We start from the raw sequence: 15728 nt of genomic DNA, 5'->3' as shown, positions 1-15728 counted from the left end.
GGTCAGCTGCTGTGTGACTTATCTTTTTGCTTTGCTGTTAACTGCTGTTCACATTTTTAAACAGATTCAGATGCCATTTGCACATTGCCAAATGGCCAAGTTTAAAGGATGCCTGTAGTCACTGCTCTACTTTAGAGTCCAAAGTACTTCATTAACCATGCTCATAACTTTCTGGAACATCCTTCCAGCAGTGACAGATTCTCCCATACGCGTTTATTTTTATTTTTTCCCCTTTTTTCCCTGCAAAATTTGAACTCAGTCCTTAAAGTTTGATTATTATTTTTTTAAATTACTATTTTTCTTTTAAGTCCCGAGGAACAAATTACTGACAAGACAAATAACTAAAATCAAAAAGCCTGTGCCCCCTCAAAACTGTCACGGAGTTTAGTAGCCTTCCTTAAGTTGCAATCTGACTTGTTTCCCCCTCTTCTGAGAAGCAGCAACATGTCTTTGTAGGAAAGAGCTATTACTCCTCTCTTCCTCGGTGAGCTGATGGCTCTGCAATTCAGCTCTTTATGTTCCCATCCTGCAGCCAGCAAGGAGTCCCAAGAGTCTCTTTTAATGCTACCATTTCCTACGTGAATGTCCCCATGTTTAAATAAATAAATTTGGTTCATTTCCCCCTAATTCTATTAGTTTGTAATTTCCAAGTGAAATACTGTTTTGCCCTTCCCTTCTTCCCCTCTCCCCCCAGTTGTGCCAAATCACTTTGTCCTCTGTCCTGATGGGTAACTACGATATTCTTCAATTTATAAGAAACAAAACAAAACAGAAAATTAAAGTTAGCATATGCTTGTGCTCTTTCCAGATTAATAATGAAGACAGAGTGGAACTGTTCCCAGCATCAAGCTCCTGGCACCATATGCTTTGCTGTCTACCTCCACATTGCTATGTATGTGTTTTTTTTAATATATGTTCTTTAAACAGTATTTATATTTTTCTCCCTGTAAGTTCGAGCTTTTATTTTAGCTACTGTGAATTCATGATAGAATCAAATGGTACACAGACACGCAAAGACTGTATTATATCTCTTCTAATTTCTTCCAGACAGGACATATTTTTCTAATTTGTCTCAAGTTTGAAGAGTATCACTGAAATAGTCTTCAATTTTTCAGTGCAACAGCATGAATTTCACACAAAGAAACAAAACATGTACGAGATTCAGTTACCACCGGAAACCTGGTTCAAGCTCCTGAGAAAAATCCAGACTTGTCCTTACTAATACTCATTCACTTCTAAAATTAAACAAGGAGAATGAAGACTAATCAACTGATTTATTGTCAGCACTTTATCCTCAGCTTTTGTCAAAGGAAAGTGATGCAACAAACTGAAATAAACCTCAAGTTTTAATAGTGAACAGATCAAAATTATATATGGTAGCTTAACATTAACAAGCTTAAAATTATACGGTAGCTGACTGAAATCAGCTTCTGTAACATGAAGAAGAGATGGTGTTGGGTGTGGGCTGAACCTAACAGCAGCCTTCCATCATCAAAGAGGAGGTTACCCAGAAGAATGAGGTAGATCCTTCACTGAGGTCTGCGGCTGAAGGTGGAAATGCAGTGGTCATAAATTGAAACAAGGGAGGCTCTAACTTGATTTAAGGAAAAGATTGTTCAGTATGAGGGGAATTAAGCACTAGAAGAGGTTGTTCAGGGCAGGCTTCAGGATCCCTGAATCAGGTTCTTGGAGATTTTCAAGGAACACCTAGACAAAGCCCTGGGCAACCTGGTCTAAATTCAATGTTGATGTGGCATTGAGAAGATAGTTGGATTAGTACCTCATTAAACCTCTTCCAAGTAGAATGATTTTACAATTCTAACCTGACACTCTTTTTAAGAAAGCTCCAAGCTAGTAATTAAAATCAAAACAAGAAACAAAAAAAAGGCACAACAAAACCCACTATTGGGATAACCATCTTCAATTTTGGCCTACATAAAGTCTCTCCACTTAGTTAGAATTAACATTACATTATCAAGCATTGGTATCAAGTCTTGGTGCTTGTATACTGCTGAATAATTAATACTCTACTGAATTGGTTATTACTGTTTTAATGATTATTTGAATTTAATGTTTACTCCACGAGATACAAAATACTGATTTCTTTCCTCTATGGTGGTACATAATTTCTAAAGCAACATGCAAGTAACACACTCATCTGTTCATCCTTTAAAAGTAAACATAGTAAGAATAATGATATTTTTCTATTTAATAGAGCAGATAACTAAATTTTAAGTCCATTTATTTCCTTCCATTCTTTTTGAGAGAAAGAAAATTAAAATTTTCCTTAATATAAATGGCCTATCTAACCACATGACTCATATGCTTCTATTTTTTTTTTGACCAGCACAGGTACAGAAGTAAAACTAATCAAACACATTCATTTACCTTTAATTTCAGAGAGATTTACAGACTAATCCCAAAATCCTCATTAACCAGTCTTTGCAGAAGCAAATTTCTTGAAATGAAATTGACTAGTTGCATAAGAAAGGTCTACCAACATCAGAAAGGAAGACCAAGAGACCAAGTACTTCCCAACTCAAATGTTTCACCTTCACAAGTACATTTATTGTGTCATGTGATGATGATACAACAGGAAAGAATTTCCATCGATTTTGTTCTTATAATTAAGCCACGGGCAAAGCAGAACAAACTGCATGGTTTATTTCTTCTTACTTTTTAGTTTGTTTTAAAACAACCCAATTATATTATACAACATAAAACACTAAAGCTACTCCGATGCTCTGTGCAATTGCAAGCACTCAGAGCACTAAGGTGACTTGCTCAGTGGGATTAGAGTGGCAAATGAAGATATTAAGAAACCTAAAACATCTTTGTGTCATAACAAGCGCTTCTTCTCTTGATGTTTCTTTGGCCTATTGACAAAAATAATTTCAGCAGTAATCAATATTTACATTTTCTCACATGCACAGAGAAAAAAAACAACATATGTAAAAGATGCTTAAGTTTCTCTAAGAACATTTACCTCCGTAAGTATTTACACAAGTGATTTACTACTGGAACATAGTGTACGTAGATGCAGGTACCTCAAAACTCAGACCACCACATAAGCTCAGCTGCTTCTCTACCTATGTTCTAAGTAAAAACTTCTTTGGATTCCTACAGGTTTTCAGCACCTGGGGCTATAACATGGGCTCTGTAGATACAGGAGTATCTAATGATCTAAGTTGCAATTTATATTTATCCTTAACTAGAGTAGAATCTTCTAAAATGGAAGATTGCAAAAATGTTTTAGCATATTTACCATTTAACTATTTATTCCCTTATAAAGTACTGAGGTGTTTTATACATTCCATGTTAATGGAAATTAAAATTGCTTTGAACACGTCAAGTATGACAAAATATTATGGTAGTACGCTAAGTTAATCTCGACCTTTTCTCTGTCTAGCTTCTGCCCATGTTGTGCCAGCAACAACGCTGAAAGCAAGAATCCAACATAGTTTTCCTAAATCAAGTAGAGTTTTTTTTCTGTCAGAACTGTGCGACCCACTTCACCATAAGCTACTATGGTAGTGAAACAGGGTATGAATTATGAAATGCTGATATCTGACCAACAGGTCTGGATCTCTCAGCTAGCTACTATACCATGTACTTTATAACACCTGTCTTATCTGTGTTGCCTTTAAGGTTTGCTCCTTAGAGATAAAATACTTTAATTAAGGATTTGCAGTCCTGTACATTTAGTTGCCAAAAGACTACTTTAAAAAAAAAAGCTTTATTCTTTTAATCCTTTCAAACAACAAGTAGTTCAGAAGTAACAACTAGAAATTATAAAACTAAACATTCATGAAAGGATGTCAATACTCTCAGCTCCTTGGCAAGCATGAATATATCCATCCGTAGCACATATCACCTTCTGAAACTTTGTGATCTGTTCCCATGATCAGACTATGCTTGCATTGTAGTCAAGCAATTATAAACAGAATTAAAAAGCCCTTTACTCAGGGAAAAATACACTATGATCCTAGAGGAAGGCAATACATTGCTAGTTGAATATGAGCCAGCAGTGTGCCCTGGCAGCCAGGAGGGCCAACCGTGTCCTGGGGTGCATCAAGCACGGCATCGCTAGTAGGTCAAGGAAGGTGATTGTCCCGCTCTACTCTGCGCTGGTGCGGCCTCACCTCGAGTACTGTGTGCAATTCTGGGCACCACAGTATAAAAAGGACATGAAACTGTTGGAGAGTGTCCAGAGGAGGGCTACGAAGATGGTGAAAGGCCTGGAGGGGAAGACGTACGAGGAACGGCTGAGGGCACTGGGCCTGTTCAGCCTGGAGAAGAGGAGGCTGAGGGGAGACCTCATCGCAGTCTACAACTTCCTCGTAAGGGGGTGTCGAGAGGCAGGAGACCTTTTCTCCATTAACACCAGCGACAGGACCCGCGGGAACGGGGTTAAGCTGAGGCAGGGGAAGTTTAGGCTTGACATCAGGAGGGGGTTCTTCACAGAGAGGGTGGTTGCACACTGGAACGGGCTCCCCAGGGAAGTGGTCACTGCACCGAGCCTGACTGAATTTAAGAAGAGATTGGACTGTGCGCTTAGTCACATGGTCTGAACTTTTGGGTAGACCTGTGCGGTGTCAAGAGTTGGACTTGATGATCCTTAAGGGTCCCTTCCAACTCAGGATATTCTATGATTCTATGATTCTAGTTGTAACTGCAGAAAGGTTTACTGTGTCTTTGTTTAAAGTATAGCTGCTGGGGTTGTCTTGCATCAAACACAATAGTCATTCATGCTGTATGCCAAAAACTAGTGTGTCAGTTTCAATGTTAAACATTACAGCACATAGTTATTTATGTCGGCAGAAATGTTTTTCTCATTTTTTTTTTTTTTAGACGGGACCATGCAACCCCAGAATCATCATTACTTGCTCTACAGATATATTCTTTCTATTCAGATAAAGCTCTGACCTATGTATCCAGACTGGGCACATTCTTTAACAGGAGTTACGCTAAGCTCCTAATACTTTGCAAAAACAAAAGTAGAAGATGTAATTACTCTTAAGTGAACACTGTGTTGTAAAATGACTATCATAAACTATTAGGTTTGCACTCAGAATGGGCCCTCAGATAGACTGGTGTTGGGTAGATACAAGTGTGACAAATACCAATAAATACTGCAGGGAAGTAAAGACATCCATCGCAATATATTAAGATCTAAAATTTAATATATTAAAATATATTAGAAAAACTTTAATCTGTGGGTCTAAATGAAAGCTTTGCTTTTTTTCAGCTGATGTTAATGCCTACAATAAATGGAATTTACCTTTCATTCTCAAAAATGACATCAGATTTTTCACCCTTTTTGGTCATCCTGTGGTCTTCATAACTGATGTCAAAGTAGCAGGCCTGCATGGTGAAGCTCTCTCTAAGATAGAGGGGAAAAGGCTGTCACAGGTCTCTCATACATGGCCTGGGGAATCAAGTCTGTAGATCAGAACGCAGCTCCGAAACCAGATCCAGACAAGCTTTACACATTTTTCCCATGCATTCATTACTCCAAAGAAGCATGCTGCAATATCACACCTGGAACTAACCACCTATTCTAGGTTCCTAATACTAGTCTGCTACCTAGAAAGCAGCTGTGATCCTTGATGTCAAAAACAGTGGTCTTCATACATTAACCAGCAAGCGTGCATACAATGTAAGACTGGTGCTGTGAATACCCATCAGCTAGAGTGGTAGAGCACAGAGCTGTATCTTGAAGTCCACACAATGCTGGCAATTCCTGTCAAGAGACATTATGATCCGTTATGACAGAAGTCTACCCACCAACAGTAAGGATAAGCTCTTTTAAAAGATACACCAAAAATTATTTCACCAAAATAAGCCATAGCCTGTACAAAAACAACCAGACGGGGAAAGGACACAACTTACATTTCCATAACGACTAACTGGAAATGCTTTGTAAACACAGCATTGACTGCATATGCAATATATCATTGTTACTACAGTAGCATCCCTAAATAGCACCAATGGGATCTAAGCCTTGTTATAAGATGCACTCTATAAATGTATATGCGAAGACATAAACCATACTTTAAAAAAAAACCTTTCACCTATTACAGAATATCATCTACCCCAATTGACTACAACACAAGGAAAGAGAACAGATGGTTAGGATGGCAACTGTAAACAAATTTTACAGATAGCTAAACCGCTCCTCATTATATCGGTTTTGAGATCTTCTGTTACGCCTCCACAATTTACAGTATGTAGCCCCCTTAACTGCCCTGTAAAAAAGTCTATAGACTCCATGATTCAAATCAGACACCTTCGCTATCAAGCAGTTTCTCCTTGCTCCCTCTGTTCTTCCAGAGGGCATGGGAAAAGGCTTACCTTAGCTACCGCATGACTTAGGAAAAGACCAAACAAAACCACAAATTAAGTAAAATTTACGGTAGTGGTAACAATTACGTTTCTCTGATGTCTTGCTTTAATGTAGCCTCCTTGCACAGTGGTACCTGAGCGAGTCTCGCCTGGTATCTCAGACAGCCTATGTGATTGTGCCTCAAGTCTCTCTCATGTAACAGGGTAAGGGTAGCAGAAGAGCACCTGAACACTGTCTCATTTCCATGTCACTGCTCCCTATCCTTTTTCTGGAACTTTTCGAGGAACAATCAGTGGTCAGTTATGAAAAACTATTAGAACTATTAGCATTTTCATTGTTTCTCTTTACCAATGAAAACCTAAAAGTTTAATTACTACCTTCTAAAGGAAATTGATCTTTTGTTACCTACAAAGTACACTTCTCGGTGGTGATCACCAGCAAAAAGTTGAAAAGCACTATTCTAATTTAAGAGCTCAAGTCCTATCTTTCAGAAAACTAAATATGTAAGAACTCCATCATACGTCATTAATATTATTTCATAAAAGTAATATACTTTATAAACAAGAACCAGGTGTATGCCCAAGCCCAAATAGGACAGGTACAACGTCAAGACTGTACTACCAAGCACCTAGCAAAAACAGTGACAGCAGCTATGACATGCACAGAGAAAACAGAGATGAGTGGAAGCAAAAAGCACTATTTATATCCTATTTGTATAAATAAAGACCAGTGAAAGGGGGAGGTTGATCTCAGTGTTAATTTTTAGCTATTGGCAATGTTAGTGCATGGAAGGGCTAGTCCTTGCTAATCATGTAGGGAGTGTAATTTCCACGTTGGTCCTCACTTATACAAAAGGTCTAGACCATAATTTTAAACAAAGTCTACCAAAACTCATAATTTATACAGAAATTAAATATCTTTGTAGACACGTCCTCCCCATACCCCCCATCACTACAGCTGTGTTTGCCTTCAAGGAGAAGAGTAACATTAGAATGAAGCAGTTTGCTAAAAAGAGGTTAAGAAGAGCAGCTAACAGTTTCTGTACTCTTTCAAGGTTTAACACTGTTTAAGACATTATACTGAAGTCTAATGCAAACTAAAATAAAAAATAAATAGCAGGGAAAGGTCAGAATCGGAGGTTAAGAAAGTCTTCAGAAAACCTGGAATTGTTTAAGCAAGGTAAAGAAAATATCAAGAACTAGCATGTTAAACACAGAAAGTGTGGCAGATCAAAACAGTGGCCAAAACAGTAGCTCAAGAACAATTTTCAAAGAGGTATAAAAGCCAATGATAAATCCTTTTTCAAATATATATCAAGAGTCAAAAACAATCCTGAGAGCAGGTGTCCAAAACGCAGTACAAAAAGAACATTCCTAAAGATGAAGGTGACAGCACAGAAACTAGACATTCATTATTTCCACGTTCAGTGTGGGAAAGTTCAACAAGCTCTTTGTAGGGACCTCACTGACAAAGCTGTCTCAAATTCAATGCCGCAGGAAATGTTAATTAAAAAAAACAAAAAAAGAGGAGCGTTGCATGGGAACCACAGGCCTGTAAAACCTTAGCCAAATTTTAGAATCTATTCTAAAAAACTGAATCAATGAACACATGCAACCACACAAACCACTGAAATCTTGTGAAGATGTGAAGGAGCACACTATTTTCCAGAAAAGCAAAGTCTTGGATTTTAATGAAGTTCTAAGAAAGTATCACCTTAGTACTCTGAAACATCCATAAAATCAACATGAATTTGAACAATTAGGAAAATCATTTAAGACAAAGATGGCTTTATCATTTTCTTAACATATATGCCTGTAACTTGAATTTTATCCATAGTTCTCATCTTCTTCTCACAGAAGCAATGAAGTAAACCTCACAAAAAAAAAAAAAAGGAAGAGAAGCCCGTCACAGAGGACTAAAACTTATAAAATGGCCTCCACAGTAGACGCTACTAAATACCTGGGGAATGCCTCAACCTGGAAAAATAAAAATGTGTTACAGGATTTGCAGTAGACCTCTATACCATGATGAGTGGCATGAAGAAGGGGAATATGGATATACTGTCTACAATTGCTTCCAGTATGAGAACTAAGGAGCACCTAATGAAACCACCAAATAGAAGTTTCCACAGAAATCTTCACACACGGTACATATGTGCTCAGAAACGTGCCACACGATGGGATGCTGAAGCTCACTTGTATTCAAAGGGAAACTAGATAAATGCAGGAATAACAATTCCATAATGGAATACCAAGCACAAAGCTGCTGCGTTCCTTGCTAATGATACCTGGCAGTGGGACTGGAAGAACATTCCACACAACAACAGGCTTGCTCTGTCCTCTTCTCCACAGGTTTTATTACTGGCCTCCATCACAGAAGGAATACCAACCTGAACAGCCCTTTGATCTGACTCAGAATTATTATTCCAATGTTACTTTGCTTTCTCTTTCAGAAGGATACAAGTGGATGGACCACACTAAAAATCACGGGTAGAAGGTAACAGCAATCTGAGAGAAAGAAAATAAAAAACTCTCCTGGATGCATAACAGCAGTATTAAAGAGAGAAAGCATAATGTAGACAGCGGACATGTATCTGCTTTAACAGCATGCTTTGGGTACTGCTATTTCATGGTAGTTTTTCTTATAACTTCAGCTGCCCTTGTATGCTATGATAAAAGACAAATCATGCAGTATGTGCACATTTGAATATGCATCTGAAACCTAATAAAGGCAATCTTTATTAAAGAAAAAAAAGATGCATAAAAGATCTGTAACAGAAAACAATGAGGGAAGTTAGCATAATATTTAATTGCACACTTTTAAAGTGAAGTTTGATTAGCAGTCTCCTGACTTAAAAAGGTTCTCTAAATTGACTTCTCTCTCAGGTCTTATGTGGCAGCTGATTTTAATAGCATCGGCATTAGTAAATGTAAAGCCTCATACAGCATGATGCTGCTCTTCCTTGGCTGCAGTTGTAAGTTCTGCCAGTCCAAATGAATGCCTGCAAGATGACATTTATAAAAGCGCACTTGTTACCTGGTTACTTGCATTTTGTGGAACAGTGATGACAGTAATTGTCTAAGGATTTTCACCGTAATTTTACTTACACAATTGCTTGCCAACACTTCAGGCAATTCAGTCTTACTCTTCTGACCATGAAGCTGGGTCTCACCCCCCTCCTTTATCTCCTTTATCCAACACCATTTGCTATTCCTTAAGTTACTGTGGGAACACACAATCTTAGTGGACAGCGTATTTCCTAATATCTAGAACCTAGTGTTTTTTTCAGCTGCCTTCTCTTCACCAATGGTTTGAAGTGGACATCAAAAATTTCCAGAAACTTATCTAAAGTGAGGTAAGCCTGGGAAAAGAACATATTCTGGAAGGAAGTTGTATGAAAATATTCTGTTCTCCTTTCACTGAGGGTCAAGTCTGAAGAACATATATTCTAAACAAACTTCAGAAATAGGCACAGCAAATACAGCTTAAATACAGTGATGCACATCAGCAAATCCTTCTGTAGAGAAACAGGGTTAATACCTCAAGAATAGCACCCTCCATACAAGCTTATGCTGTTTTCAGGACTGCTCCTTCCTTTTTGTCTTTGTATCAACAGCAACGTGCCTGTAAGTGTAAAAAAAAAAACTGCAAAGACTGCCTCTCCATCTAGCTGTACACATACCATTAGTACATCCATCTGTACGAAATCCTTAAAAACTGCTATATGGTCAAGACTTCTCTCAGAAGGATTTTACATCTTTCTTGTAAGAGGATACTGTAATAGTCTCTTTTCAATGTATTATAAGCTTCAGGATACAGAGTTTGCAAAAAAGATTTAAATAACTTCTTGCAAGACTCCTACGAGCGTTGCTTTAGGAAGTTATGAAAGTTATCCTTAAACTGCAACTGCAAAAGGTACAGCTTATGAATATTGATGTTTAGTATCTATAAGCAATCTTAAGAGGAAAAGCAAAGGAATTGCTAATGGTGCAAACCACTGTGGATATGCAGATAATATTCCATCAGACCCCTCACATCAGCTGACCTCGTTAGGACCCTGCTCCAGTGAGAGATGCTAAATCCATTGTCTTGACATACAGCTTCTTCAGTTTTGATTAATCTATTTAGAAGGCTTGGCATTCCTCATCTTTTCCTTATGTGTGTGTATGCACACACATAAACGAAGGAAGGAAAAGAACTAGAGCCCTGACAGTTTTCCTAGTGGCTGAAGACTTAAAGTAATATTCCTTCCTGAAGGCCCTTCAGAGACAGATTTTCTAGAAAGATGCCGTGTTCTTTGTTTCTCTGTCACTGCCTACATACGAATTTTGGCTAGGAGTCTTTTTTTTTTCTTTTTCTTTCTCCTGAAAAGTGAGCTTGAGTAGTTTTTTTTTTTTGACTCTGGCTTGAGAAAATGTTTGGTCAGTTATGACTCTGCTAAGCTGAAAAACACTGACTCTATAGCAGCTGTCTTGGGTAGATTATATGACAACGACGTAATGATGAAGCCTCTACATCTTCCATGAGAAGAAAGAGGGTATACAGGCTAAGGAGTGATTATGGCAAAGCTTCTCTGCTTCAAATCCTGAGCCCTCATAGAGCACCTCTTCTGATTGATCCTCTTGCCACTGGTTAAGCAGGAAAGAGAGGCTGTCTTGTAAGAGGAGGCCTCAGCATGTCATAGTGCCTTAGAACAGGCAACCAAGGCCTTACAGGCTGAACTATTTCAACATCTAGAAAGTAAAAACTTATCAATAGGTCACGTAGGAAAGCATTCTTTTCTACAAAGCAACAAAAATAATCCAAGGATGGTAATGAATACAGATCAATGGCATGCTCAATGGAGATTTGGTAAATAAGGTATGAGACAAGAAAAAAAAAGTTAAAATTAAATAATCTTTCTTATGTTACTTTAACAGAAGAGTAGACTCATTTTGAGTCTGCAGAGCAAGTGTTGCCTGACTATCAGACAGACCATAGGGCCCACCTATAACCTCTCAAGAATCAGAGGAATTCACGGCCTTCTCTTAGGTTGGTTTCCAACAGGCATCTCAAGCAGGCTAAATCAAAGAGCAGGTGATGGATGACAGCTGCTAATTCTTGTGTGCTATCCTGAAAGAGACATCAGTTGCTGATGTCTACTCAGGTCGTTTTCTCTTGCCCTTCTTTGTTTTCATCTATTCTTTCCTGGCTTTATGGAGATCTTGGCTTAGCCAGACAAAACTGCATGTCTTAAAGCCAGTTACCAGGAAGGAACCGATCAGCAGTTTTACACAGTATTATGTTAATACAGGTCTACCAGATCTGAGTTAGTTTATAGGACTGGACTGTTCCATCTTTCTCTAACACCACCCTGTAAACAAGTCAGCGTTTTTAATTTTCTTCTTGTACTAACTTTGCACTTGATCCTCAGATTTGGATGGATTACAAAGACCTTGCTTGTCTTCAAAGAAGCAATATCAGACTGTAACAGAAGCAGCCAAAATTCTAGCCTTCCTCAGCTTACTTGTTTCTCCAGAAAGGCCAGTTAATACTAGAATACTGTCCAGCAGATTCATTTTTTTTTTTTATAAACAACCTCACCTACCAACTTTTACAAAAAAAAAAAATATCACCCGGTGACCTAAAAATTGCAGTTATTGCTAGAATTTTAAGTGTAGGAAGGCATAAAACTACCCAGCTTTTGGTCATACACACATTTTAGACTCATAACATAGTGAACTACTAAAAATGTAATAGTTTTCAATGAAAATACTTTGTAGTAATAATGATAAAGCATTTTAGCTTTGAAATAGCACACCAGAAAAGGATAACCACAGTTTATGCCAAACACCCAGTCAGCATATAATGCTTTCATTTTAGGCCAACCCCCTCCCACCCCAATCTTTAGACATGCTTAAAATGTTTCTCATCAGCTGAAAGAAAGCTGATGAGAAACATTTTAAAGAAAGCATCACCTGGTTGCACACAGAGCCTCTGCTGAATCTGCTCCATTTGTGAATAGTATTTGTACACATATACACTTGTTCTTTCTCACTGAGGAACAACCTTGGTAAAAAGTCAAGAGATGCTGGGGCACCCAATTTCCACATTATGCACTTAAATTCAAGTTTGGAGGTCACATAATTACGACAAAGCTGAACAGCATGCAGTGTAGCAGGTATGTATTTCAGTTGCAATTACTGATGAGGTACCGTACTACTGTAGCCCAAAGACCTCAGGCCAGTTGAACCTTGCCTGAACCTATCGCAGAAACACACCAGGTGGCAATGACTTATACACAGTTTCACTTCCCTGTATCAGCGTTCAACTCTCTTCTGATAATGTCAGAATAATCCGTCATTCTGTAGCGCTGACTATTTCTTCCAAGGGAAGGATAGTTCTGTGGCTAGGATATTTTTGATGAGTTATGTTGCTACTTAACAATGATGTAATCAAGATAGGCAATCTAGAAAACAATTCTGTGAGGAACAGTGTGTTAGGAAAACTAAGGTAATCTTACGAAGTTCTCAACAACATTTTGCAATGAACAGACAAGAAGTCACACAGCTAATAGCTTGCTAAGCTCCCAGTCTAAAAACCTGCAAGATTTATTTAATTCCATGTTGTATAGTATAATGAAAATAATTAATGTTTTGGAATTTATAAACAAATGTACCCCATATGAGGTAAGAAATGCTCAGTATTGGCACAAACCATTTTCCATTCTGGATTTTATATAAGCAAAGTCTGTAAGCAGAGCACAAAAGATGGAGGTTGGAGGGTGCGAAACAGACAGATGATGGGGGAAGCCCCCTAGGGTAGTTTATTTTAATACAGATCTTGCACTGTACTCCTGAATATCAGTGTTAAGAAAAAAATTCAATAAATTGTTTTATCACTTAAAAACCCAGGTGGCCTTCAAGGAGCAGTTGTTCAGGATAAACTCTGCTATCCCAGAGGATTTTCAGTTTAATAATATTATAAAAAATAGATCAAAAAATTGTTTTTCAAAGTCTAGCTCATCTTTGTCCACCTATGCAAAGATATGGGTATCAGAAAAAATGAGCATTCAACAACTATAATGGATAATTTCCAATGTGCTATATGACAAGCTACTGTTAAGTATTATAGTTTCTACTTTTCAAACAAGCTGACATTCCCATCCTGCATAGCAAATATTCTTAGCATCAGAACTTGTACCAGGAACACAATTAAAACTGCCAATTTTTTAATCAAGTCAGCGTTCAGCATTTTTACCATTAGATTTATACTACATTTCTGCATTTAACCTGTGGTCAAAATAACATATGTAGAGCATAAACCCAACAGTTCTCTGTGAAAGCTGGGCAACAAGTTTTCATATGCAGTGCAGTTGTTTATTCACCAGTAGATCTTATAATAACATATGGCTGAACAATGGAAATTTGGAAGGCCAACCACTACCCATTCATTCATACATAAGAAAATCACTGTTCTTGAACCTCTGAGGAGATGTAAAGCACCCTTAAAAGCCAAGGAGAGAGTTTATAATTATATGCTGTCAATCAATCTAAAAAATTAAGAACAAACGAACAAAAAAGGCTTCAAGAAGGTACTTTCAAGTAATTAAAATAAATCCCAAACAAGATACTGCAAGCCAACTCCTTATCCCACTTCCAAAAACACTATGAAAAGTTACAGAAAGAGTTCCTCTTGATGCATTTCTCTACTAGAGAGAATTACTAATTAGAAGTATGAAGTAATATGACTTCCTACCTGTTACAATAAGTTACGTCTAATTCTACCTAAAGAAATTTCAGAGGAATTTTCCAATTAACAGATAAGGGGATTAAGGGAATAGGTAAATATCACTGGGCCTGAAGCAATCAGTGATGATTAAAAAAAAAGTAGATCACAGATATGCAAGGATGTCTGTAGAAAAACCAATCAAGAATGCATGAAAGGGACTGTGTAAAAATCTGACTTCTCTCAAAGTACTGGAAAGAAGACTGTGATATGTATCAAAAATCAGTATTTATAGCAATCAGGAAAGCAAAGCTTTGTTTCTTGGGTGAAGTTTAAACATAAATACCTAGGCAAAAGCTGTTAGATACTAAATTATGACTTGGTTTTGTGCTTTATAAGCCAAACTAGATCTACAGATGCTGGGATTGCACAGCAGTGCTATGGGCATCCTATGGCATGATGCAGGCTGAGCTCTGCACTAGACAGTACAAACGAAAGATGAGAGGTGCCACATGACCCCCATCCCTTTCTTTTCCAAAGTTCTACTTCTAACTCCTTTCATCACATCCTTTCTCGGATTTCTAGCCTAAGTCTGTCTCTGTGATGAGCACACACACACACAGATGCACGCATGTATATTTATCACTACCTTAGTGCTATCAGTCTTCTTTTGAAGACAACAGTGGAATGTAACATTGATAAAATTTGCAGAATTGGAGCCAATCCACACTAGGAATAATATGCTATGTAAACACAGTCATACATTCAAATACCATCCTCTGGAAGTCTTACAGACAGATATCTTTCTTTCACATAAAACAAATAGATTTTCTTAACAGAATAGTATCATTTTGAGAATTCAGTAATCTCAAGAGTATGCATAAACTAGAGTTTATGTTGACAATTCAAAGTACATTTCAGCTAAAACTGCCTCACCTACCCATAGAGATAGAAACTGATAGACTCCTTCCTCAAATTGCTTTGCAGAACAATTTTGGTTCTGCACATTGTTATCAAAACCCAGGCTGCTAAGCTCAGATTTGTATTATATTACTTATGCTGCCTGCCCAACAGTAGCAGCATTGTAAGCTTACCTTTAGTGAAAAGTGGCATCATCTTCAACACTAGGAACTTAAAGAGAGGTTGAAAGCAATTTCAATTCTGTTTTATATCTGTGGACCAGTACATTTTAGAGCATTTATTGTAAATCATACATTACACTTCCTGTCACAGATGAGTTACAATGAAGTATTCCAACATAAAAGATAAATGTTTAGGGATTCATCCTCTTAAGAGGCTTATGCCCTTGGGAAAATGCTTCCCAAATTTTCTTTGTGTTCTTACGCATTATACAACAAACTTTGAAAAATGAATAATTTTCTCCCTGATCCGCCTCTTACGTACAAGAGGAGGCATTTTCATGCATTTTCAATTATTTTCGCATGGGTGTAGAATGTATAGACCTCTTCTTATAAGACTGGTGAAGTACTTACGCATTTATACAATCTAGTCTTCTTCAAAAAAGCTGGGTAGACTAACCTCATTTAAATACATTGGTATGAACCAATTTTGAAAAAGCAAAGGATTGTACCATGAAAAATAAGTGACTTCCAACCAATATAGGTTACTCTGACAGAGACTTACCAGCAAAAGTATCAATTTCAGCATCTTTTTG

The 15728-nt window shown here is 37.6% G+C and overlaps 1 protein-coding gene across 9 annotated transcripts in view; it reads right to left on the bottom strand.

Moving 5' to 3' along the window:
* CTNND2 (catenin delta 2) overlaps window positions 1–15728 on the bottom strand; it is a 645736-nt gene that overhangs the window by 200191 nt on the left and 429817 nt on the right. For 7 of the 9 annotated variants that reach the window (XR_011092756.1, XM_068670993.1, XM_068670989.1 and 4 more), the window contains one exon: window positions 5282–5383. The exons of the other annotated variants lie outside the window; for them this stretch is intronic. Coding sequence is in view for 6 of the 7 variants with exons in the window: in XM_068670993.1 (XP_068527094.1) it covers window positions 5282–5383 (102 nt within the window). In the remaining variant the exon portion in view is untranslated. The remainder of the gene's footprint in view (window positions 1–5281; window positions 5384–15728) is intronic. 9 annotated transcript variants of the gene reach the window in all.

This window comes from Anas acuta, chromosome 2 (assembly GCF_963932015.1).
Source record: "Anas acuta chromosome 2, bAnaAcu1.1, whole genome shotgun sequence".
Lineage (NCBI taxonomy): Eukaryota > Metazoa > Chordata > Aves > Anseriformes > Anatidae > Anas > Anas acuta.
The sequence above is the reverse complement of the archived record's forward strand: the minus strand, read 5'-3'. Positions and strand labels throughout refer to the sequence as shown.